The sequence below is a fragment of the Anolis sagrei genome, chromosome 2 (genome assembly GCF_037176765.1).
Source record: "Anolis sagrei isolate rAnoSag1 chromosome 2, rAnoSag1.mat, whole genome shotgun sequence".
Taxonomy (NCBI): domain Eukaryota; kingdom Metazoa; phylum Chordata; class Lepidosauria; order Squamata; family Dactyloidae; genus Anolis; species Anolis sagrei.
In genome coordinates this window covers 183742320-183769152 of record NC_090022.1, presented here as the reverse complement: position 1 = coordinate 183769152, position 26833 = coordinate 183742320, and the positions used below count along the sequence as shown (strand labels likewise).

The following is a 26833-nucleotide window of genomic DNA, read 5'->3' as shown; positions in this document are numbered from 1 at the left end:
TCTTGATTTTCCTTCTAAAAGACAAGAGGGAGGTGGCCAATCTGATATCTCTAGGGAGGGTGTTCCATAGGTGGGGGGCCACTGCTGAGAAGGCCCTGTCTCTTGTCCCCATCAATCGCATTTGCGATAGTGGTGGGATCGAGAGTAGGGCCTCTCCTGAAGATCTTAAACTTCGTGATGATTCATGGCAAGAGATACGTTCGGACAGGTAGTCTGGGCCAGAACCGTTTAGGGCGTTAAAGGTTAAAACCAGCACTTTGAATTGTGCTCGGAAGCTGATTGGTAGCCAGTGGAGTTGGCTTAACAAAGGAGTTGTATGTTCCCTGTACATCGCTCCAATGAGCAACCTGACTGCCAACTGTTGGACTAGTTGAAGCTTCCGGGCAGTCTTCAAAGGCAGCCCCATGTAGAGTGTGTTGCAGGAGTCTATTCAAGGTGTAACAAGAGCATAGACCACCATGGCCAAGTCAGACTTCTCAAGGAATGGGTGCAGCTGGCACACAAGTTTTAATTGTGCACAAGCTCTCCCGGCTACCGCCGAGAACTAGGGTTCCAGGCTCAACAATGAGTCCAGGATCACTCCCAAACTGCGAACCTGTGTCTTCAGGGGGAGGCTGTAACCCTATTCCCTGTTCAGCCTTTCAGCTGACCAGGAGTACCTCTGTAGTAAGCATTGGTGGGATTGCAACTTCAAGGCAGCTCCCAGAGACTTAAATTCCATCTCAGAGACAGACCCCTTGCCTTGGTAAAAAGAACAAGCAAAAGATTCAGAGCTTTAAAGGGGCTCTTGAAGGCCCCCTCCTTCCTTTCCCAGTTCTATTAAAAAAACTTAGAAGAAGGATTTCCTTTCTGGGCTATGTCCAAAACTAGCAGACAAAGCGTGTGAAGTGTCAGTGTTTCAGCCTAAGAATAATGGCTTCCTTTCAGGCTCTCAAAGGTCTCACGTCACTTACCGTCCTTTCCAAGTCTACACCTGCAAATGTAAATAGCAATCCAAACACATATATATCATTTTGGTACTAACATGTTACAAATTACAGATTACAAGCAGTCCCCGAGTTACAAACATCCAACTTACAAACGACTCATAGTTATGAACAGTAGAGACAACAGGGAGTGGAGGAATCACTCTTGAAAAAGTTATTAGGGCAAAGGTAAAGATTTTCACCTGAGATAAGTCCAGTCATGTCCGACTCTGGGGGTTGGTGCTCATCTCCATTTCTAAGCCAAAGAGCAGTACCTATTGATCTACTCACATTTCCCGAACTGCTAGGTTGGCAGAAGCTGAGGCTAACAGTGGGAACTCACACCACTCCCTGGATTCAAAGCTGCGACCTTTCAGTAAGCAAGCTCAGCAGCTCAGTGGTTTAACCCACTGCGCCACTGGGGGCTCCTGAAAAAGTTATTATCCTGGGAAAAGGTTGTCTCCACTGAAGCTTTCTCACCAATCCTTGTTTCCACAATGAGCTAACATTTTTAAAATCCAATTATCACAGGGACAGAAAGTGAGGTGCAACCTGTCTTGCTTGCAACTTAGGGACTGCCTGTACTTGTTATTAATTCCTTTCGCTCAGTATGTTAAGTTGCCCTGTGATACATAACAAGGGCTAACTATCCTTCTCTTCCATTTTAACTTTGTCTTAACTACTATTACCGTTAGGAATATGTGTGATCTCATTTTGTACACCAGGCCAGAAACCAGTAGCAGTAATTGGTTTATTTAAAGTATCCTTAACAAAATATAACTCAAACTACTTTCAACATTGCAACCATAATGACAGCAAATTGGGGTTTTGAGCCCTTGGAAATATAACTCTACTTACTTGCAGTCTCCCATCCAAATACTAATCATGGCTGACCCTGGTTAGCTTCCAAGATCAGATAGGATCTAGTGCCTTTAGGGCCTGCATGGGCAAACTGGGGCCCTCCGGGTGTTTTGGACTTCAACTCCCACAATTCCTAACTGCCTAATGGCAGTTAGGAATTGTGGGAGTTGAAGTCCAAAACATCTGGAGGGTCCAAGTATGCCCATGCCTGCTTTAGGGTATTTAAGTGAGCAAAAATATGGAAGACTCTCCGAAGGTATTTGTTTTTCCTCTTTTGCCATCCTGAATGCACTCAAATTGCTTGATCACCTGTATCCCAATTTATATCTGTGAAATGAATGAGGCTATGCTATATGAAAGCCTTATTTGGAAGTCATCTGAGAGCCTTTGCTTGCTTATGCCAAAATGTGTGTGAGAATGTTTTGGTGGCAGTCTCAAAATGTTTTGGTGGCAGTCTCAAAAAGGAGGGCCTTTAGAAAGGAAGGAGCTGGGTTCTAGCATCCTCCTGTACCATGGAGAGCTCTTGGAAAAATGGCCATTTTACAATTTCCATGGCTTTTGGCAGCAGCAATACAACCCCCAGTAAACTGGGGAAGGCTAGTTTACCCCTGGAAATGTGTTTATCCTTATGTTAGAGCACAGCCTGAAAAGTTACTTCTCAGTAAGTAATTCATTGCTATTTTTCATCGCAGTAGCCTGTTACCATTACTGCTGCAAGATTAAAAATAAATTCATGTAGGTTGTTTGTTGTATGGCTCGTTGCTTCTCTACCACTTTCCATTAGTTTTTCAGGGAAGTGTTAAGTTTGAGGGGCTACAAAGTGGAGTCCACAACATGCAAGTGTGGAGAAGAGTAAACCACAGACTATTTACGACAATGCAGCCAGAGCCCTGTCACATGCACAATGGAGGACCTTCTTATAGCAACACCACAGGCACTTCAAGTGACTAGCTACTGGTCAAAGGACATTTAATATACAGGATGGTATATAAATAAATAAATTGTACCAATATATGGTGAAGCAAATGGAATTTGAAATTATGAATGTGAAATTAAATGATTTAAAAATCAATGAAAATAGAATGAGAGAAATGGAAGAAAGATGGACAAGGATAAAGAACTATATTACGAATCATTCTGGAGATCAAGCCATAAGAAATAAGATACAAATGTTATATAGTATAAAGGATACAAATGTATAAAGATAAAGATATAATGATTGTCTCAAAAGAAATGAATATGTAAAAGAAAACAATCCTCATGTTGGTGGTGGGAATTGTAAATGTTTTGCGTGTGCATGGTATGTACCTTTGTATTGTAAAAAGTTAAAAAAGAACATTTAGTATAATGCCAAGTTTTTAACTTTGTTTGCGCTGTCAGCTTCTGCCAACCTAGCAGTTCAAAAACATGCAAATGTGAGTAGATCAATAGGTATTGCCCTGGCAGGAAGGTAACAGCGCTCCATGCAGTCATGCCAGCCACATGACCTTGGAGGCGTCTACGGACAATGCTGGTTCTTTGGCTTAGAAATGGAAATGAGCACAAGCCCCCAGAGTCGGACATGACTTGACTTAATGCCAGAGGAAAACCTTTACCTTTACTTTATGTTTTTAAATACAATACAATTGTACCCCCAGTTCACGTCTGACATGATAAATAAATTTGAAAGCAGCTTTTGGAAACAACTTTCCAGTAACAAAGTACAGTAACTTTGCTCTTATTATATGCATTCTTTTAAAAAGAAACTTTGCTATGTCTTCATACCTTAACCTGCCCCAATTTGGTTGGGGCAGCCTTATTAATCCTAAAGTTTTGAAAATTAGGCATCTTTAAAAGTAATAATAAAAAAGAGAAGCACCAAAGATGAACCGCCACCATTTCCAAACCCAGGCATTTAAAAAGGGCAGAAGTGGCATCATGGCAAAGAGAATAATAATAATAATAATAATAATAATAATAATAATAATACCTCACCACCATTTCCCCAAGGGACTCGGAGCGGCTTACAACAACAACAAGAAGCAATAGTAAAAACAACAAGCAATAAGCAAAATAAACAATACAATTAGTATAACTCAGACATGGACAATAACACAGAAGAATTTTAAAACCTATGGCTAGGCCAGATGTAAGAGTAGAGGGGGTTGGTGCTTCCTTTGAGTTGTCCTGTAATGGACTAAAATAACTCTCGCCTTTCATCACTCTACTCAGAGAAGGAGATGGTACCTTTTTTCATAAGACTAAATTATACTACAGGCAGTCCCCGAGTAACAAACATCCGACTTACAAACAACTCGTAGTTAAGAACAGGGATGAGACAACAGGAAGTGAGAGAAATCAACCCATAGGAAAGGGGAATTCACTACTGAAAGAGCTATTATCATGGGGAGAAAGTGTCTCCATTGAAGTTTCATCACCAATCCTTGTTTCCACAACAAGCCACACTTTTCAAAATCCAATTATCACAGGGAGAGAAAGTGGGGTGAAGTCTTCTGAACAGGGGGACAAACAGCAAAAGAAATACCACAGGGGTGTTATCCTTTCCCTATGCTATCCAAAGTGTGCACCCTATCTCTCTCTTTCTATATATAACAATAGTACACGTTATAGGGGACCCAGAGTAGATTACAACATTTACAGCAGACATAGACAAATATTCAATGCCTTACAGTCAGATACAAGGAGACACACAAACACAAACAAGGCAAAGGCTTCTCCTTTTTCATTTACGGCTTCTGGAGGTAGTGCTCACAATGGCTCTCGGGGAGGTATTCTTCTCCATTTTCAAGCTGAGGAGCCTGTGTTGTTTCCTCCTGGTCATGTGGCCAACAAGACTGCCTGAGGCATTCTTGCCTAAGCGGTACCTATTTATCTACTCACATTTGCATGTTTTTGAACTGCTAGGTTGACAGAAGCAGGAGCTCACGCCATCCTGCGGATTCAAACTGTTGACCTTCAACTCAGCAGTTCAGCAGCACAAGGGTTTAACCTATTGTGTCACCATAACCCAAATATTTATATATTTGGTTGGAATTACGATTTAAAAATGTACCTGTTCTGACTTACAAACAAATTCAGCTTATGAACAAACCTACAGAACTTATCGTGTTCATACTTGTTGACTGCCTGTACTTAGATGGACCCACAGATAAGCTGATATAAGTTACTTGGATTTATTTTTGACTAAAATTTTGAGACATAGACAGGGATATATCGTACAGTGCATGCAGCTGACAGCTATTAGAACGAACACACACACACACATACAGAACTGTTTCTTAAAATGTATGTCAGGAAGTGGCTCAAACTGGTTGATCTGGAATTTGGCCAACCAGCTCCCATCTATCTGGAGCTTTACGATTTGTATCAATAAAAAGAAAATGTCAAAATTGTTTGTCATGTTTCTGAGCATGGAAGTAAAAGCTGTGAGCCAAAGTTCTCCTTAGCTTTTGGGAAAAAGTGTTTTGTCTTATTGGCAAAAGGGAAAACAAGAAGGGAAAAGCCAGCCAAGTATCCTTATTTTTAGACTGGAGGATGGCTGTCAGAGATGCTCTGGAAAAACAGTCACATTAAATCAGCTTTGGAAAGCAAACATTAAAATATTCCTTTGCAGTAGCCTATGGGAACCAAATAGTAACATGTGTGCATTTGGGGGGTGGGGTGGGGGGTGGAAGCTATTAGCCAAAAAAGTAAAAAAAAGTGCATGACTAGATTAAGAACACTTTCTGGGATGGGGTCTCTCAGCTGCTGTAATAAAAAGTGACTCTGGGGGAAAAAATAACATTTCTCATATATGTCTTGGCACTAACAAATTTGCTCTGGCTCAGACCTCTGCAGGTTATAGCCAACTTCACCAGATGCATAAGACAACCATAGATATTTTTCTAGAGCGTGCAAAGAAAAGCCTGTACATCTCCCCTCTTCTGTCTCCCCGCCCCCACCCCTATATATCTTTATCCATCAAACTCCCACTAGACACCTACCCGGAGTCTGTTTGGCATTCGGGCGCTCTCTCTTCTCCCCAGGGCTCTTAGGAGAGACTCCACGGCACTCCGGGGCTTCATGACTATGCAGAGGATAGTGTCATTAATATCCTTTGTGCCTCAAAGTCAAATGAGGCGGCATACTGAAGTTGCTGAGGCCAGCTCCTCACAAGGGTGAGAGGCACCTGCCTGACCACCGATGCTAAGCACGACTTCAGCCCGTCCACTTTAGCGGTCTCCCTCGACCAGCTGAGCCTTCAGGACCGCCTGAGACAGGAGGATGTGAAGCTGGAAACAATGAGACTGGAGCCAAGCTGGGCTGTGTGAGATCAGGGCAGGCGGGCAGGGAGCTGCCATTTCCTGGTACACAATAGCCGGCCTTCCCCTTGTACAGAGGCAATGGAAAAGGATGAACTTGGAAGGAGGGACAGCTGGGCCTGGAGACCTTGAGCGCAGCAGAGAAACAGAGGCGTTCGGGTCAGCCCTCAGCTTCTAGGTCTGTGCGTCAGCTCTTGGGGAGCCAAAGATGAGCAAAGACCTTGGCAAGAGTATACATGGAGAAGAATCAAACTACTCTCAGTACTGGAAATGGATTCCATGGGAAAGACTAGATTTAAAGCAGAATGACCAAGCTGGGTGAACCCTCAACTTCAGGGACATGGTCAGCATTCCTTATCTTCACACATCACACAGAAGACCCCTTGCAAGTGGAAAATGAGTGCACCAGGAGAAACCTGTGCTGGAACCTCTCTCAGGGGTGTTGCCTTTCTACTTGGAAGGGGTTTTATTCTGTACACACACAGCAAGAACTTGAAGACAATCCATCCTGATCTTAAACCCAACACTCCATCCAATGCTCTACCACAATTCCCTTGATCAAATTGATGTGACACAAGGATCAAGTACAAATTATTATTATTATTATTATTATTATTATTATTATTAAACTTTATTTGTACCCCGCTAGCATCTCCCAAAGGACTCGATGCGGCTTACAAAGGCCAAGGCCTCAATACACAACATAACAATACAAAACCTAAAGCAAATTAAAAACAATTAAAGCAATATTAAACAAAAAACAACAAACAATAAACAATACACCAAAACACAATAAAAACTGGGCCGGGCCAGAGTAATGGGTACAGAATTAAAAGTGCTGATGTGACAGGTGGTATATAAGGATTATAGGGTAAGTGCAGTGTGCAGTGTGCAGCAATCTTAGTTCTAATAAAGTGCTTCTGGGACTTGGTATTGGAGATTTCCTATTCTGGGAAGACACATCGGAACAGCCAGGTCTTCAAGTTCTTTCTAAAGACTGCCAACGTAGGGGCCTGTCTAAGATCTTTGGGGAGGGTGTTCCAGAGTCAGGGGCCACCACAGAAAAGGCCCTGTCTAATGTCCCCACCAAACGCGCTTGCGACGCAGGCGGGATCACGAGTAGGGCCTCTCCGGATGAACGAAGTGAATGCGTGGGTTCATAAACTGAGATGCGGTCACGCAGGTAGGATGGTCCCAAACCGTTCAGGGCTTTGTAGGTAAACACTTGCACCTTAAATTGGGCTCAGAAAATAAACGGCAGCCAGTGGAGCTCCTTGAACAGAAGGGTTGACCTCTCTCTGTAAGGAGCACCAGTTAACATCCTGGCCGCTGCCCATTGGACCAGTTGAAATTTCCGAGCCGTTTTCAAGGGCAGTCTCACGTAGAGCGCATTACAGTAGTCCAATCTAGAGGTGACCAAGGCATGGACCACCCCGGCCAGATCAGCCTTCGCGAGGTACGGCCGCAGTTGGCACACGAGTCTCAATTGTGTGAAAGCCCTCCCAGACACCGCCGACGCCTGAGCCTCAAGCGTAAGCGATGAATCCAAGAGGACTCCCAAACTGCGGACCTGTGGTTTCAGGGGGAGTGTAACCCCGTCCAACACAGGTTGCCACCCTATACCCCGGTCAGGTTTACGATCGACCAGGAGGACCTCTGTCTTGTCGGGATTGATCTTCAGCTTGTTCCAATTGGCATCTGGCTTTGACTGAGGACTATTGCAAGGTGTTGATTCAATACTACTATCTCAAAGAATAATCCCTGCTGCTACAGCAGCTATACTCATTCTCATATCTTTTTTTCCTAGGCTAGCTGCTGAAATACTTTGGCCACATCATGAGAAGAAAGGAAAGCTTAAAGAAGACAATGATGCTCGGGAAAATGGAAGGAAAAAGGAAGAGGGGTCGACCAATGGAGAGATGGATGGATGGCATCCTTGAAGTGACTGGATTGACCTCGAAGGAGCTAGGGGAGGTGACAGCCGACAGGGAGCTCTGGCATGGGCTGGTCCATGAGGTCACGAAGAGTTGGAAACGATTGCACTGAACGAATGAACAACAACAAAGCTGCTGAAAAATCAGCCAACACTGGGGAAAGATTTGGCCTTTGCGCTTTGTTTGCCAATGTGATATTTATAAGACCACGGTCAGTTTGCTGACCAAGGCAGAGCAGCAAATATCACTTGCACTTAAAATTCCCACTTGGTGCTAGTATCTAAATCCAGTGGTTGCAGAAAATCCTGTAAGTGCTTCTCACCTTCAGATAGTAAAGATACAACAGTAGATTTAATAAGTAACCAGTTACTGCCATCATTAGGCACTGAGACCCAATGATAGGTGTCTCTCTGTGCCTAATGATAGGGCTGGCCTTGGTATCCTGTATAATATGATCTCTGTATCCAATGCGAATATGTTCTCAGATTTCATGTGAATGTGCAAAGTTACAGATAATTGCACACCCTATTGAAATGAAAAACCTCTGATCAAAAAATAGCATAAGAAAACATTTTGGATAAACAAAATCATATATAGTATAGTGTCTAGGTCTAGGGAAGTAATGCTACCCCTCTATTCTGCTTTGGTTAGACCACACCTGGAATATTGTGTCCAATTCTGGGCACCACAATTGAAGAGAGATATCGACAAGCTGGAATGTGTCCAGAGAAGGGCGACTAAAATGATCAAGGGTCTGGAGAACAAGCCCCGTGAAGAGTGGCTTAAAGAGCTGGGCATGTTTAGCCCGAAGAAGAGAAGGCTGAGAGGAGATATGATAGCCATGTATAAATATGTGAGAGGAAGTCACAGGGAGGAGGGAGCAAGCTTGTTTTTTGCTTCCCAGGAGACTAAGATACGGAACAATGGCTTCAAACTACAAGAAAGGAGATTCCATCTGAACATGAGGAAGAACTTCCTGACTGTGAGAGCCGTTCAGCAGTGGAACTCTCTGCCCCGGAGTGTGGTGGAGGCTCCTTCTTTGGAAGTTTTTAAACAGAGGCTGGATGGCCATCTGCCAGGGGTGCGTTAAATGCAATATTCCTGCTTCTTGGCAGGGGGTTGGACTGGATGGCCCATGAGGTCTCTTCCAACTCTATGATTCTATGAACCTATGGATATGGGGGTTGTCCTGTACAATGCTTCACTATGAAAGCCTTTAAAAACAGACATGGAAAGGGGGAAAAAGAGGAGCCACACCTCCCAGTTGTCCATTCCTATGTTTTCAAGGTTCTGTGGAAGCCAGTTTCTAAAGAAATAGAACAGTCAGTGGGTGGGTATGGAAGTGAGTCAGACCAGAACTGCTTGGAGGAAACCAGACCTCTGTTGCTGAACTGGTTCGAACAGATGCAGCCAGTAATGTATAGATTATGTGGCTGGAATGTGAGACTTGCACATATTCATGGCATTGATACAAATCTTATGGGCTCAGAATAGCACTAACAATGCAGGAGAACTACATAACCAATAATTTCACAATAATTTGGTTCTAATATGAACTTTTCAGCCTTCCATGCCTATCTGATTTCTCTCTCGCTTCCCCTCCCCCTTATCTCTCTCAAGCCTATATATAAGAGTGAATTCCACGTTTACCCTTAAACCAGAGCAAACTACCATTGGACTAATCCTCTCCAAAGCTGCATCTACAAAGGCAGAGTCTGGTATACTGGAGGACTCAGGTCCCTTCTACACAGATGTATAAAATGCACATTGAGCTGGATTATATGGCAGTGTATACTCAGATAATCCAGTTCAAAGCAGATATTGTGGATTATTTGCCTTGATATTCTGGATTATATGGCTGTGTAGAAGGGTTCTTAGACGTTCCTAAAGAGAATGTCTACTGGAACCTGACCCTAGAATTGCATTGGAGGACCTAGAGATTCCTAGAAAGGTGTTATTTCTAGAAATCTCTAGGTCCTCCAACATGATGAAAGGAAGTTGACCGTAGAGTCACACTGGAGGACCTAGAGGTTCCTAGAGTAAACATTGTAAATCAAATTCATGAATAATCAAATCCATAAAAGTCGAAACTGAAAATGTGGAGGGACGACTGTACAGTTCTAGTTCCCCAGCACATCATGGAGACTAAGTGTGGCATCCCTTACATTAAGGTTACCACTACTGTGTTATTCAAGAAATAAACCATTCTTGTTTTCAAAAATGTAACCTGTGAAATGCAAGACAGGAGAAAAAGAACAAGCCAAGGGTTTTCATGGGAGGATGTTGAAGGGAGCAGGTGAGGACCTCACCCAGTTGGAAAGGTGTCGAAGGTGGCTGTGGAGAGAGGGGATACCCACACATTAGATGCCAAAGCAGTTGCTCAAAGCAATAACAGGGAATGAGTCAAAGGTCTTTGCCCACCAGTGGTGTGGCACCTGTTGTGGTATGGAATGGCAGCTGATGCTTCAAGCTTGGTCCCATGCCAGGGGTGTCATCCACAGGGTGGAGCACGAGAAGGGACAGTTGCACATTTTTGGTTTTGGTACTGTGGGTGCTTCCAGATCAGGCAGTTGCTCAACCTTATTTGTAGCATGTGTGGGGAAATTCGGATAACATGCTCACCCGATTTCAACCCATCCCACTGCTTCCTTCCTTTTTTCCTCACAAAAAAAACCATAGGGAAGGAAAAAGGGAATAGCTGTTCAATTTTTTAAATGGTTAACATTAAGAGGACTCGTTATAAATTTTATGGTGTTCGGTGACCTTGGGTAAGTCTGACTCCCACAGCTTCAGAGGACACAGTGGCAAATCTCTGAATAAATCTAAGGCCAGTTCCACACAGCTTTATAAAATACACATTACACTGGATTATATGGCAGTGTGGACTCATATCCAGTTCAAAGCAGATATTGTGGATTATCTGCCTTGATATTCTGGGTTATATGGCTGTATGGAAGGGTGCTTAGTGAGAAAACCCTAGGATAAGCCATAAATTGGAGCTGACTCGAAGGACATACAATCAACAAAGCGAAGTCAGTGATATTTTTAGATAACACTACAAGATATGAAGCTAAAACACAAAAGTTCTTGTGGGTTTTTTTGGGCTATATGGCCATGTTCTAGAGGCATTTCTCCTGATGTTTCGCCTGCATCTATGGCAAGCATCCTCAGAGGTGAGGATGCTTGCCATAGATGCAGGCGAACGTCAGGAGAAATGCCTCTAGAACATGGCCATATAGCCCGAAAAAAACCATAAGAACTTAGTGATTCCAGCCATGAAAGCCTTCGACAATAGATAAAACACAAAACTCCTAGATGGGCTATAAAATGACATTTTTATCATGTCATCGCCTTGCTGTATCCATAGCATTTCAAAGGGGATCCAATTGATATCATCTCCATGGCTCTGCTGGCTAAGGTTACTGGGAGTTACAGTTCAACAAAACATGATTTCCCTTTGCAATCTACAAGTACACTAATATTATTGTTCATTTTGCCTCAACTATTCTTCTTGAATCTATATTTTGCATTTATTTACTTCTATTTCTAGTTATTATCTGTTGCTTTGTCTCTTTGAATTATTTATTCATTTTTAATTGTGGGTTCATTTGATTGTTTTTACAGGGGAGAATTACTAATATTTAAAAATGTTAACAGTTGTACATTGTCAGTTGAATGGAGTGCCACCCTTTGAGAGGAAAGACAAAGGAGAAGCTTTCTCGCTCCATTAAAATGCAATTGTCCTTCTTCCTCTTTGGCAACACATACATTGTGTTCACTAAAAATACAATTGTTATGAATTTCTTCTTCTGTTATGTTTTCTGTTTCAAATGGTGCCTGTTTGTCTTCTACTGATAGAAAGCCTGTTGAAAAGTTTATGCATCTAAATATAGATTTAAAAAAATACAACTAACAAATCTCAAAATCAACTTGTACTGTTTACCACTGGGCCTCTTTGGGCCCTTCCACACAGCCATATAACCCAGAATATCAGGGCAGAAAACTCCATAATATCAACTTTGAACTGTGTGACATCGCGAGTGGCGCCACATATATGTAGAACTGTAAGTTGCAAGATTTGAATTGTTGTATCATGCCTGATTTTGCCTTTTTACCCTGTAAATGTATATTTGGATTGATTGGTTATTTATAGCTGTCAATCAATGTTGTTTGCACCAGTTGAATTGCTCCTCCTGCTCAATTGTTAGACCCCCACCTCTTCCTAGAGAGCAGGACAGTGTTTCCTTTTCCATTCCGCCATCAAACTTTCTATCAGATGGACGTGAGAGAGAGACTTGGCTCTAAAAGCCCTTGATTAAGTTACCTCTCAGCACCAATTCTGAGGTTCTTACCCTTGAGACTTATGCTTCATGTTCAGACCGACCTGGACGACGTTGAGAAGTCTCAAGCACCTTCAAACCAGTTCTTTGGCACCAGAGGAAGACTTTGTGTCTTCAAACATAGGCCATTTGGACTGGGGTTGTGGATTGCTCCAGCATTCACAGCCATCGAGAAAGAGGGACCTGGAAAAGCTTCTCAGCTGCAAAACTCCTTGGACCCAAGACAACCAGAAACTGTAATGTATATTTTCCTTTACCCCTTTGAAACTTCCAGCTTATTGCCTTAAAGGGATAACTCTTCGTGAACAATAAAACCTATTTTGAGTTATCTACAGTGTTTTGGTCCTTGGGAGTTCCAGTTTCCCTAAAGGAGGGCAAGAAGCAATCCCCTGGGGAAAGATGTCACGTCCATGCCCCTCTTTCACTAAGAGTTATAACCCCCAGGCGCAATGGCACAAACTGGGTTATTTGAGTCCACGCTGCCATATATTCTAATTCAAATCAGATAATGTGGGATTTTAACCAGCTGTGTGGAAGGGGGCTTTGAATACTGCTTCTCAGTCCCATCTTCTCATTTATCCTCCTGCCATCTTGCATATTCTCCAGCTGTCTTAATTTGGCAGGGACAATCTCAGTGTTTTAGCTGTTTTAAAATGTCCCAGTTTTGCTCTCCTCCTCCTGTTTCCCTCCCAGCTTTCATCAAGTGCTGTAAACTCAGGGCCCTTCCACACAGCCAGGCATGTAGCCGGGGGGGGGGGGGGGGGGGGCGGCTTTGGGGGCTTCAGCTCCCCCCCCCCCCCGAAATTCTCATGATGGTCTGCGAAAAGGCCTTACTGGTACATTATTTAAACTGTTATGTTTATTCATATCACGATCTGATCACCATGTTCAATATATCCCATATGCATGGGGGTATTGGGGTAACGATACAAAAGGTTTGCTAAGGTAGACCCTCTTTCACTCAGACTCAGCCCCCCCTCGAATCAAACTCAGCCCCCCCCCCCCCTCCGAATCAAAATCCTGGCTACGAGCCTGCACACAGCCCTATATCCCAGAATATCAAGGCAGAAAATCCCACAATATCTGCTTTGAACTGGGTTATCTGAGTCCACCCTAAGATAATGTGGGATGGTCTGCCTTGATATTTTGGGATATAGAACTGTGTGGAAGGGCCCTAAGTTCAATGGGTAAGAGTAGCTTGCAAGCAAGTTACTCGACAGATGGAAAAGGAAAGAAGGGGATGTCATTGTGAACTTGACTTCCCGTATTTTGTCTGTTTTTCATCAAAAATAATTTTTGACACCTTGACCACACTTATGCTTGGTCACACCTATCCCAGCTTTCATCTCACTGAAGGTATTACACTGTGATCTGAAATAGTGCCTCTTGTGGTTTCCAGAGTGTGTATTTATCCAGGACCACAGCTTACCACTTCACATCTTCTCTTGAACTGTGGCAAGGAAGCAAGAGACAATGCTGGAAAGCAATAGATTTTTGTATTGCAGTGTTAAAGAACCATCATCCCTCCCCAGTCTTTAGTCCCACAAATGTGCTACAACCCGTATCAAGCCCATTCATGATGACCATTGGCTCTTTTGGCTGTAAATAATGAATGTACCTGGAAAGTATCAGGTTAAGAGAGGCTGTCTTGTGACTACACTGGGATACATTGAAACCTATGGGGAAAAAGTTAGAATCGTGAGGGATTTTTTTGTTTTTGAGTATCTTTTCCCATTGGTCAAGTGGCAATCTTTTCATTGATTTTCATAGAAGATCTGGAAGGCTACACGCTGACCACAAAATACGTAGAATTTCTCAAGTTAAGCTAGCTGCAGAATGTACCCTTTTTTGTTAAGGAATTTATGTTGCCTTGGTGCACACTTTGTTCTTGTAGCAACATGGTGCAACCTCACTTTGAATTTTTTTGTTTTTTTCACTGTCTTTGGGTCAACTTTGACCTATGATGACCCTATGAATGAGCGTTCTCCAAATCACCCTTGTCCTCAATAGCCCTTCTCAGGTTTTCTTTTTTCATGTCAGGGGCAACTTGAGAAATTGCAAATCACTTCTGGTGTGAGAGAATTGTAAGTCTGCAAGGACATTGCCTAGGAGACTCCCGGGTGTTTTGATCATCCTTGTGAGAGGCTTCTCTCATGTCCCTGAATGGGGAGCTGGAGCTGACAGAGGGAGCTCATTCATGCTCTCCCCGGATTCAAACCTGTGACCTGTCGGTCTTCAGTTCTGCCGGCACAAGGGTTTAACCCACTGCGCCACTGGGGGCTCTTCCTTCTCAGGTCAGATTTAGACACATGGCTTCCTTGACTGAGTCTATCCCTCTGGAATGTAGTCTTCCTCTTTTCCCACCAACTTCTACCTTGCCAAACATGATTGTCTTTTCTAGTGAGTCATGTCTTCTCCTGATATGGCCAAAGTACACTAATCAAAGTATGATACCCCCTATCTGATCATTAATTCAGCTATCATCTCTGATCTGCTGCCCCTCTCCGTCTTTTAAATCCACTGCCAAAGAGCCATAAAAAAACCCATTCATTTCAAGAAGTGTGTCAGTGACAATAGAAAGCTAATAAAACATAATGAATTACCTGACATGCTGAGAGAATGAGCTAGCAAGGCAAGTAAACCCCAACTGGATCATAAACCATATGATACAAAAGACGTGAACACCATTTTCAAGCTGGCTCTCATTCCTTCCTTGTCCCTTTTTGAGTCTGAGTGATGTGAAAAGAGAATCTGTCAGGACACAGGAGAGTCATCTTACTCCCAACCTATTCAATGTTAAATGGGGATGGGGAGGATCTATGGGTAGAAACAGCTTTAGGAACACAAAGGTGGGCAGAGGAAAATAAAATCATAGAGTGTTGTTGGGAGTTTTCCAGGCTGTATGGCTGTATTCCAGAAGCATTCTCTCCTGACGTTTCACCTGCATCTACGGAAGGCATCCTCAGAGGTCGTGAGGTCATAGAATCATAGAATTTCAGACCTGGAAGGGAGCACAAAGGTCATTTACTGGGTTGCTGGGAGTTTTTTGGGCTGTATGGTCATGTTCCAGCATCATTCTCTCCTAACATTTATCCTGCATCTGTGGCTGGCATCTCCAGAGAACCTTCTGAAAATGCCAGCTACAGATGCAGGTGAAATGTTATGAGAGAATGCTGCTGTAACATAGCCATATAGCTTGAAAAAATCATAGAAACCCAGTGATTCCGGCTGCGAAAGCCTTTGCAACAGACATTTAGTCCTACCCTTGACTTGGAACTAAAGCACTCATGATTGATGCTCATCCATCCTCCATTTTAATGCCTTCAGTAGACCCACCACCCTTCAAGGCAATCTATTTCACTGCCAAACAACTCTTACAATTAAAAAGTTCCCAATCTTTAGGTAGAATCTCACATTGGGATATAATCCTTTATCACATTGGCAGGCCCGTAGCCAGGATTTTGATTCGGGGGGGGGGGGGGGGCTGAGTCTGAGTGAAGGAGGGTCTACCCTGGCAAACCTTTTGTATCATTACCCCAGTACCCCCATGCATATGGGATATATTGAGTATGGTGATCAGATCATGATATGAATAAACATAACAGTTTAAATAATGCACCAGTAAGGCCTTCTTGCGGACCACCATGAGAATTTCGGGGGGGGGGGGGACGGACACTGAAGCCCCTCAAGCCCCTCCCCTGGCTACATGCCTGCACATTGGGATATAATCCGTTTCTATCACTATGCATCCTGTATTCTTTAAAGGACTGGATACATACTGTATTGAGACAGGATGCATATTCTCTTATCACACCCAATGACAATTCTTACGATTAGAAAATACTGGGCATTGACTCATTACAGCATGGAAGCCTGCTTCCCCCCAATCTGTTCAAGTGCCTTCCTTATGTCACTTTTTTGTAAATTGCCCGTAATATTGCACAGTGATGTAGCCCGAAAGTCTCAAATTACTGCTCTCGTGAGATTTTTTCTGAAAAAATGCATACCGATTTAAGATTTTCCATACAGTGCCTCAGCAATGTATAAATTGTAGTAAATCAAAGACCATGATTAGAATCCCTTGTGTAGACAGATTCCAATGGATGCTGACAGAATGGGGCAAACGTCATGTGATAGAACCCAGTCAGAACCATGTTCAAAGAGTCTCAAAAACAGAGTACATCCGAATGTGAAAAGGCCTTAACTCCTCCCCCCATGACATTCTGATTTACCAGTGGATACCGTTATGGCTTATAATGTTTACATTGAAATTCAGTGTGATCCAATGACACAGTCCAGCAGCTGACTTTTTAATAAATGTTTACGAGATCATGTGCCCTCTATTTCTTTCTCTCTCCACATACAAAGACAGCACTAACAAAATGCCCTTCTTTCTTAGAACATTTGTATCCTGCCCAACATCATAAGGTCACAAGGCAACATTAAAATCAGTTTTAAACAACCCCAAGATTAAAACAGTAGAGAATGTAACTTAGACTGAAAACACATTAAACCATATTATTATTATTATTATTATTATTATTATTATTAGAAACACAACAAGGTGAGTCCACAGCAGACACTCTGCTGGCTGTTGTATTGGATCACACGTTGAACACTTCCCAGGTGTCTAGGACTGTGTGATGTATCAGCGATGTGATTTATTATTATTATTATTATTATTATTATTACTACTACTACTACTAGCCGTCCCCTGCCACGCATTGCTGTAGCCCAGTCTGTGTATATGTGTTTTGTGTGTGTGTGTGTGTGGTTTTGCACATACGTTATAATGTATATTTTATTTTTTGGCTTTTAAAGTCTCTTCTGCTGTGTTTTTCAGTGTTTTTATGAGTGATGGTCACTCGTTGGCCTGATAGGTGTGTTGTGTCCAAATTTGGTGTCAATTCTCCCAGTAATTTTTGAGTTTTGTTAATCCCACAAATGAACACTACATTTTTATTTATATACCAACCATCCCCTACCATACGTTGCTGTGGCCCAGTCTGTGTATATGTGTTTTGTATGTATATATGTGTATATGTGTGTTTGCGTATATATGTGTGGTTTTGCACATGCATTGTAATGTATTTTTGGTTTTTGGATTTTTAAGTCCCTTCTGCTGTGTTTTTCAGTGTTTTATTGAGTGACAGTCACTTGTTGGCCTGATAGGTGTTTTGTGCCCAAATTTCGTGTCAATTCGTCCAGTAGTTTTTGAGTCATGGTAATCCCACAAATGAACATTGCATTTTTATTTAAATAGATAGAGTATTATTATTATTATTATTATTATTATTATTATTATTATTATCATGGCTCAGGGCAGGTTACAGAAGATAAAGGGACTTCAAAGCATAATCTTGCAAAAATTTGGACAATATTATTAAGTTTCAAAGGTACACAAAGAAAATCTTTCTAGGATTTTCTTTGTCTGTGCAGTCTATACTCAATGATCTGCTGAACTGAACTGCATGCCATGAAATCCCATCCTTATTTTCCCCCATATGGGAATCCCAATGTCAAGAATAGGAGGAGGGTTTTGTCCTGTCTACTTCCAAGCATGGCAAAACATGATGGTCAGTTCTTCATTCCCTGTGGGATAATGTTGTAGTTACACTGGTGACACTATCCACCACCTCTTTCTATAGGTGGCCCAGCTTCTGTTGAGAAGAGATATTATACAGCAGGAGAGCAAAGAAATAAAAAAAGTTTGCATCTCACAAGTTTTCCCTGCTCATCTCTGCATTCCAGGAATTAATAGAAAAGTTTGTTCAATAGAGGTCATCTCATGGGAATCACTGAGCCTAGAACTAGTGCAGGGTGGTAGTTAGATCACTGGAATGAAACTAGGAGATCCAGATTGAAATACCCACTGAGGAATTAAACTCTCTGAATGCTCTTGGACCAGTCATACTTGCTCCGTGGATAAATGTTGTTATGAGGGTAAAGTATGTGTAGGGGGGGCCAAATACATATCACCTTCCACTCATGATGTAGGGTGGCAAAGTAGGATACATATGTCAATAATCTACACTGATGCGGGTGTAGATGTCCAGTCATGTGTTTTTGGCATAACACAGTGAAGCCTAGACACTTTGACTTGGCATGCAGACTAAGCAGGCCCCATAAGTGTGCAGTTCTAGGTTATTTGGCTTTCTAAATCAGTTACAGTTGGCCCACTGTATCCACGAGTTTTGAATATCCCAAAAATCAAAGAAAGCAAAGCTTTTGCTGTGCACTGAGCAGTACACTGAAATGCCTGCTGCAGCCTTTTACCATTTTTCAGGCTCTCTCCAGCTTCATTTGAGTTGTCTGCCATTTTATGAAAGAGACCCCATATTATTAATCTGTTGTATATAATGCAGTGATTCCCAACCTTTTTTTGACCAGGGACCACTTGACCAGAGACCACTTTAACCAGGGACCACCTGAACAGGGAACACTCTGACCAAGGACCACTTTCCAATATTAGTAAAGGGTTATGAATCAGTTCTCCAGCAAAGGATCACCGCCTTGTCGGGGCGCTGGAGCTTGAGCACCTCAATGATGTCATGAGCGAAACCGTGAAGGGACACCCAAGACGGGACGGTTGTGGCAGAGAGGTCAGACCAAGCGTGATCCCTGGGGAAGGCAATGGCAAACCACTCCAGTATCCTTGCCAAGAAAACTAAATGGACCAGTACAACCAGAGATATGTCGGTATGCCATTGGAAGATGGGACTCCCAGGTCGGAAGATGGCCAAAATGCTACTGGGGAGGAGCAGAGGATAAGTTCAACTAGCCCCAGATGTGATGACGCAGCTAGCTCAAAGCCGAAAGGAAGGCTAGCGGCCGACGGTACTGGAGGTGAACGACGAATCCGATGCTCTAAAGATCAACACACCATAGGAACCTGGAATGTAAGATCTATGAGCCAGGGCAAATTGGATGTTGTTATTGGTGAGATGTCAAGACTAAAGATAGACATTCTGGGGGTCAGCGAACTGAAATGGACTGGAATGGGCCACTTCACATCAGATGACCACCAGATCTACTACTGCGGACAAGAGGAACATCGAAGAAATGGAGTAGCCTTCATAATTAATAAGAAATTCGCTAAAGCGGTGCTTGGATACAACCCAAAAAATGACAGAATGATCTCAATTCGAGTGCAAGGAAAGCCTTTCAACATCACAGTGATCCAAATATACGCCCCAACCACAGCTGCTGAAGAAGCAGAAGTAGATCAGTTCTATGAGGATCTGCAGGACCTACTGGATAATACACCAAAAAGAGACATTATTTTCATTACAGGAGACTGGAATGCCAAGGTGGGAAGTCAAATGACAACAGGGATCACAGGCAAGCATGGTCTGGGAGAACAAAATGAAGCGGGACGCAGGCTGATAGAATTTTGCCAGGAAAACTCACTGTGTATAACGAATACTCTCTTCCAACAACCTAAAAGACGGCTTTACACATGGACCTCTCCAGACGGTCAACACCAAAATCAGATTGACTACATCCTTTGCAGCCAAAGGTGGCGGACATCCATCCAGTCGGTGAAAACAAGACCTGGGGCTGACTGTAGCTCAGATCACGAACTTCTTATTGCCCAATTTAGAATAAAACTAAAGAGATCAGGGAAAATACACAGACCAGTTAGATATGATCTCACTAACATTCCTAGCGAATATACAGTGGAAGTGAAGAACAGATTTGAAGGACTAGATTTAGTAAACAGAGTCCCAGAAGAACTATGGACAGAAGTCCGAGACATTGTTCAGGAGGCGGCAACAAAGTACGTCCCAAAGAAAAAGAAAACCAAGAAGGCAAAATGGTTGTCTGCTGAGACACTGGAAGTAGCCCAAGAAAGGAGGAAAGCAAAAGGAAACAGGGATAAGGGGAGATATGCCCAGTTAAATGCGCAATTCCAGAGGTTAGCCAGAAGAGATAAGGAACTATTTTTAAATAAGCAATGCATGGAAGTGGAAGAAGACAACAGAATAGGAAGGACAAGAGACCTCTTCCAGAAAATTAGAAACATTGGAGGTAAATTTCAGGCAAAAATTGGTATGATAAGAAACAAAGATGGCAGGGACCTAACAGAAGCTGAAGAGATCAAGAGAAGGTGGCGAGACTATACAGAAGATCTGTATAGGAAGGATAATAATATTGAGGATAGCTTTGACGGTGTGGTGAATGAATTAGAACCAGACATCCTGAGGAGTGAGGTTGAATGGGCCTTAAGAAGCATTGCTAACAACAAAGCAGCAGGAGACGACGGGATCCCAGCTGAACTGTTTAAAATCTTAAAAGATGATGCTGTCAAGGTGATGCATGCCATTTGCCAGCAAATATGGAAAACACAAGAATGGCCATCAGACTGGAAAAAATCAACTTATATCCCCATACCAAAAAAGGGAAATGCGAAAGACTGCTCAAACTTCCGTACAGTGGCCCTTATTTCTCATGCCAGTAAGGTAATGCTCAAGATCCTGCAAGGAAGACTCCAGCAATACATGGAGCGAGAGTTGCCAGATGTTCAAGCTGGGTTTAGAAAAGGCAGAGGAACGAGAGACCAAATTGCCAATATCCGCTGGATAATGGAGAAAGGCAGGGAGTTTCAGAAAAACATCTACTTCTGCTTCATTGACTATTCTAAAGCCTTTGACTGTGTGGATCATAATAAATTGTGGCAAGTTCTTAGTGGGATGGGCATCCCAAGCCACCTTGTCTCTCTCCTGAGGAATCTGTACAAGGACCAAGTAGCAACAGTCAGAACTGACTACAGAACAACAGACTGGTTCAAGATTGGGAAAGGCGTACGGCAAGGCTGCATCCTCTCACCCAACCTTTTTAACTTGTATGCAGAACACATCATGCGATGTGCGGGGCTGGATGAATGCAAAGCTGGGGTGAAAATTGCTGGAAGAAACATTAACAACCTCAGATATGCAGATGACACCACTCTGATGGCCGAAAGCGAGGAGGAGCTGAGGAGCCTTCTAATCAAGGTGAAAGAAGAAAGCGTAAAAGCCGGGTTGCAGCTAAACGTCAAAAAAACCAAGATTATGGCAACAAGAATGATTGACAACTGGAAAATAGAGGGAGAAACCGTGGAGGCCGTGACAGACTTTGTATTTCTAGGTGCAAAGATTACTGCAGATGCAGACTGTGGCCAGGAAATCAGAAGACGCTTACTTCTTGGGAGGAGAGCAATGTCCAATCTCGATAAAATAGTAAAGAGTAGAGACATCAGACTGGCAACAAAGATCCGCCTAGTCAAAGCCATGGTATTCCCTGTAGTAACCTACGGATGTGAGAGCTGGACCTTAGGGAAGGCTGAGCGAAGGAAGATAGATGCTTTTGAGCTGTGGTGTTGGAGGAAAGTGCTGAGAGTGCCTTGGACTGCGAGAAGATCCAACCAGTCCATCCTCCAGGAAATAAAGCCCGACTGCTCACTGGAGGGAAAGATACTAGAGACAAAGTTGAAGTACTTTGGCCACATCATGAGGAGACAGGAAAGCCTAGAGAAGACAATTATGCTGGGGAAAGTGGAAGGCAAAAGGAAGAGGGGCCGACCAAGGGCAAGATGGATGGATGGCATCCTTGAAGTGACTGGACTGACCTTGAAGGAGCTGGGGGTGGTGACGACCGACAGGGAGCTCTGGCGTGGGCTGGTCCATGAGGTCACGAAGAGTCGGAGACGACTGAACGAATGAACAACAACAATGAATCAGTTCTTGGTCAACTTTAGATTCGGTTTGGTTATTTGGAGGTGTTGATTCAGAAAATTTCAGTGGATAGACCACATCAGCTTTGGTTTCTGATACAGAACATATGCCAGCCAGTAGTCGCCATCTGCTCGCCCACAGAAAACCATATTTAATAAGCCTCGGCACTATAAAATGGTTTCATAAGACCAGTCACTCTCGTTGCAACAGTGTTATAACAGTGAGGCTGCGGACCATATTTTAATTCTTGCACACCACTGGTGGTCCATGGACCACAGGTTGGGAACCACTGATATAATGGGACTTGAGCACCTATGGATTTTGGTTCCATGGGAGGAGGGGACCTTGCAACCAACCTGTATTTAATTTAGTCTTTTGGCTTGCAGCACCATCTTCAGTCCCTAGGTGGCAGACATATATAAGCAGCACAGGAGAAACTGAAGCTAGGTCCAACATAGTTCTCTAGAGACCTTCACGTGGGTCATTGCCATGGTAGGGGATTTTTCTTTGCAAGCTCCTCAAATTTTCAAGAAGTCTGGAGGGTAGCACAAGATGGATAACACTATATAACAGAATTTTTGTTTCTGGGTTTTAAAGATATTTCCTAATTGGTTCTATCATAAAAACATGGAAAAAAAGTTTATTAAACTGCAAAAAACTTTATTTTTGCAGGACATCCTGCAGGACATCTTGCCATAGTTTTATGATGATTATCTCATCGAGTCTGAACTAATTTAATATCTTTTTTTGCAGCCACAAAAATGAAGTTTCAGGAATATAACAACTAGTTTCAAAGTAAGTACAGCCCAATTAAACAGGAAATAACACTTTCAAAGCAGGAATAGAAAATGTTTCAAATTTTGCAACATTGTGTAATAAATCCTGCTATCTAGTACAGAGTTGGGTAGGCATCAAAGTAAGGAAAAGTAAAAGTAAAACAAACACTTAGGAAGAGAAAGACCAGGAAGAAAGAAAAGGGCTGGGAATAAGGAGGAAGAAAGAGCACCAGGATAGGTTTGTGAGGCAGGCAAAGGAAAGCATGAAAAAATAGGACAAGAGAAAAAGAGTTCGAAAGTATGTGACTAAAAGACCAAAGGATTTTTGAGCAGTAGCAAGCAAGACATTGTTACCAGTTATGCTTATTCTTACTGTGATATTTTTTAAGGATGTACTGACCTTCATCAATATTATCCTGTCCTATGGTGGTATTATTGACCACTGATCTAAAACTCATACAAGGCAAAGGCAGACACAATTCCTCTTGTCCCATAAATATCTTAATCTGTTATCATAAAAACAAAACCTAAATGTATGGCAGGCCCCACTCTCTGCATTCTGTAACAAAAACACCAGTAACATGTTGTTCCCTTCTGAATCAAATGGAGCTGATAACAACCGTGGCATTTAAACAGACGCACAAACATACACACACATACATACACCTTCCACCCCCAGCATTTCAAACTTTAAACAAAAGTGAAATTTGACCAGCTTAGGTTTTTCAGTAAATCAGGTGGGGCAGGGAGGAAATAATAGCACTTCCTAAGGAAACCGCATATTCCTTTCCAAGTAAGCAAGCCAAGACCGGCAACACAGCTCAGGACCTGCAGCGACACAGATTGGAAAACTGTCCTTTCAAAAGAGTCACAAGACCATTATTCAACATGTGTACACCCTTATTTGATCAGTAGATTAGATGTATAGGGCATACATTCTTTCTGGTGTTTTGAGTAGCCTGTTTTGAGTAGCCTGGGCACCATGAGAAGACTCATAGAGAGCCCTCACACTTCCAGAAACTGTTATGAACAGGGCAAGAAAGCATGGCTATCAGGGAGAGCTCCTCTGTTTTCACCCTGCCCACTACTGACAGTGTCCTGGCTCATGTACCTTCCATTGCCATCCTATTGCCCATGGCCATGCTCAACTGGCAGTCTGTCTAGAGCAGGTATGGGCAAACCCAGGCCGGGAGCCGGATGTGGGCACTTTTCTCAGGACCTCCTCTCTCACACCATCCTATTCTTACTTCCTTCTCTATTTCCTTCCTCCTTCCTTCCCACCCTCCCTTCCTTACCTCCTTCTCCCTGCCTTCTCTCTTCCACCCTTTCATCCTTCCTTCCTTCCTTCCTTCCTTCCTTCCTTCCTTCCTTCCTTCCTTCCTTCCTTCCCTTTTGTCTTTCATTCTCTCTTTCCTCCCTCCCTCTCTTTCCTCCCTCTTTCTCCCTCCCTCTATTCCCTTTCTGCTGCGCTCTTGGTGACTAGGTATACAACCTCATACCATTGCTTAGCCTCAATGTTTTGTCATTGTGAGAAAGCTTGATTTCACAACCCCCGTTTTTAATGAGCCCTCCTCCGCAAATAACCTGCTTCTCCTTTATCTCAGTCGTGTTTTTAATCAGTTTTTAATTAGTTTTTCTTTTAACCATTACATGCAGCCTGTCCATTGTCACTGTATGTTTACTGTAATTTTATATTGTTATGCATTCATATGTTTTATGTAATTATGTTGTTGTTGTTTATTGCTTGTGTTTTCTGCTTTATTTTGCTGTAATTTGTTGTTTGGGCTTGGCCTCATGTAAGCCGCCCCGAGTCCCCATTGGGGAGATGGTGGCAGGGTATACATAAAGTTTTATTGTTATTATTACTATTATTTTCACCTTTTCATCCTTCCTTCCTTCTCTCTTTCCTCCCTCCCTCCCATCCTTCTCCCTTCTCTTTTTTCTTCCTCCTTCCCTTCCTTCCATCCTTCCCTTCCAGCCTTTCATCCTTCCTTCCCTCTCTTTTGTATTTCCTTCCTTCTCTCTTTCCTCTCTCCTTCCCTCCCTACCTCCCCTTCCTTACCTCCTTCTTTCTCCTTACACCCTTCCCTTCCTCGCTTTCATCCTTCCCTCCTTCTCTCTTTCCTTCTTCCTTCCCTTTCATCCTTCCTTTCATCCTTCTTTCCTCCCTCCTTCCCTCTCTCCCTCTTTCTCCTGCCATGCTTTCCTTCTTTTCTTTTGTCATTCCTTCCTTCTCTCTTTCCTTCTCCTTTCCCTTCCTTCCTTCCATCACTGGGCATCCAATTATCTTAGCAGGAAATGCTAGCATGTGTTCCCCAAAATTAGAAAGTTTGCCCATGCCTGGTCTTGAGGGTTGCAAATTCATTGCCATGTGAATCTTGTTTTTCTGAGACATGGAATGGAGGGATCACACACTTCTTATTTGTAGTGCTGAAAACAATTAGAGCAGCTTTGTAAACAAATCCATAGAAGTAGTTAGCCTGCGATAAAAACAAAATGACACATATGCATGCTAGTCAAAGGCTGGGAGAAGAGAAACAAAACTGCATCTCAGTGAGAGGTGCAGAGGAGGAGGGAAAGGACTTCCTCCCCAAGTTTGTTTAGTTACTGTATATGCACAGTGTTCCTGCCACCTTAGATGACCTGGCTGATGCTTAGGCCTCTTCTACACTGCCATATAATCCAGATTAACAAAGGAGATAATCCACATTATCTATTAACTAGATTATATGAGTCTACACTGCCATATAATCCAGTTCAAAGCAGATATCTGGATTTTATATGGCAGTGTAGAAGGGGTTTTGGATACAAAGCTGAATTAAAAGCTTTAGCTGCCCTACACTCCTTCCTTCCCAAAAGGTCTATATCTGGAAATGCTAATATGTATAATGGGAAATGTGACTTTTTCTTCTATGGCACTTTTATAAAAACATTTTGGAAGCCCAACATTCTGTTCCACATGAATCAAGACATGATTCAAGTTACGATGTGAAGTCCACCTTCTCCCTGTCGGATGTTTGGAACAATGCATATCATCAATCTCAGCCAAACAGTCTGTGGTTAGAGATCATGGGGACAATAGTCCAATTCATATGTAGGCCATCAAGTCAGAGAAGCACCTAATTACAAGTTTCAAAGAGTCTTTGCTATATGGAGAATTCTGACTCCTACTCCATGGTATAGCACATTTACCTGGTAGCTTTGTGAAATTTCAGACCTCACAGTGCAAGTTATCAATGAAACCAAAGCAAAATGCTTCTGGTGACCTGTCCTTCTGCTCTACAAAGTTGTTTCTGCTGCATTCCCACTCTCCAAGTTGATGCTGCTAAGCTGGATGAGCCCAGCATCTAAGCAAGTTGTTTCCTGATTCATCTTGCAAAGTGGTTCTTAACCTGTGGGCCACGGACCACTAGTGGGCTGCAAAGACTAAAATCTGGTCCTCTCTATTTGTTTTATTTTATTTTATTTCTGCTCCTTTTGTTCCTCCTGCCACTCCTTCCCTGTCGCTGACCATGGTATATGTTCTGTGTCAGAAACTTGGGCTGATGTGGTCTATCCAATGCAATTTTCTGAATCAGCACCTCAAACCGAATCTAAAGTTGACCAAAAACTGATTTGTAACCTTTTTGGTACTAATGTCGGAGAATGGTCCCTGGTCAAAGTGGTCTCTGTTCAAGTGATCCCTGGTCAAGTGGCCCCTGGTCAAAGTGGTCTTTGGTCAAGTGGTCCGTGGTCAAAAAAAGGTTAGGAACCCCTGATCTAGCATGATTGGTCCTACTGGTTCCTTCTCAGTGGCATGGTGGAAGACCACCAAGGTATATATGAGGTGCTACACAGGCTATAATTCAGAGAAAGGAACTCGTAAAACCACCTCTGAGTCCTCCTTCCTAAGAAAATGCTATGAGATACATGGGATCATCATAAGTTGACAAGAGACTTG

At 42.8% G+C, this 26833-nt stretch overlaps 1 protein-coding gene across 4 annotated transcripts in view; it reads right to left on the bottom strand.

Moving 5' to 3' along the window:
- Positions 1-26833, bottom strand: part of TNS2 (tensin 2) — a 182533-nt gene that overhangs the window by 114092 nt on the left and 41608 nt on the right. The window contains exon 1 of one of the 4 annotated variants that reach the window (XM_060763023.2): positions 5810-5896. The exons of the other annotated variants lie outside the window; for them this stretch is intronic. Within the exon in view, the coding sequence (XP_060619006.2) occupies positions 5810-5890 (81 nt within the window). The 5' untranslated portion in view covers positions 5891-5896. Of the gene's footprint in view, positions 1-5809; positions 5897-26833 lie in introns of those variants that run through there. 4 annotated transcript variants of the gene reach the window in all.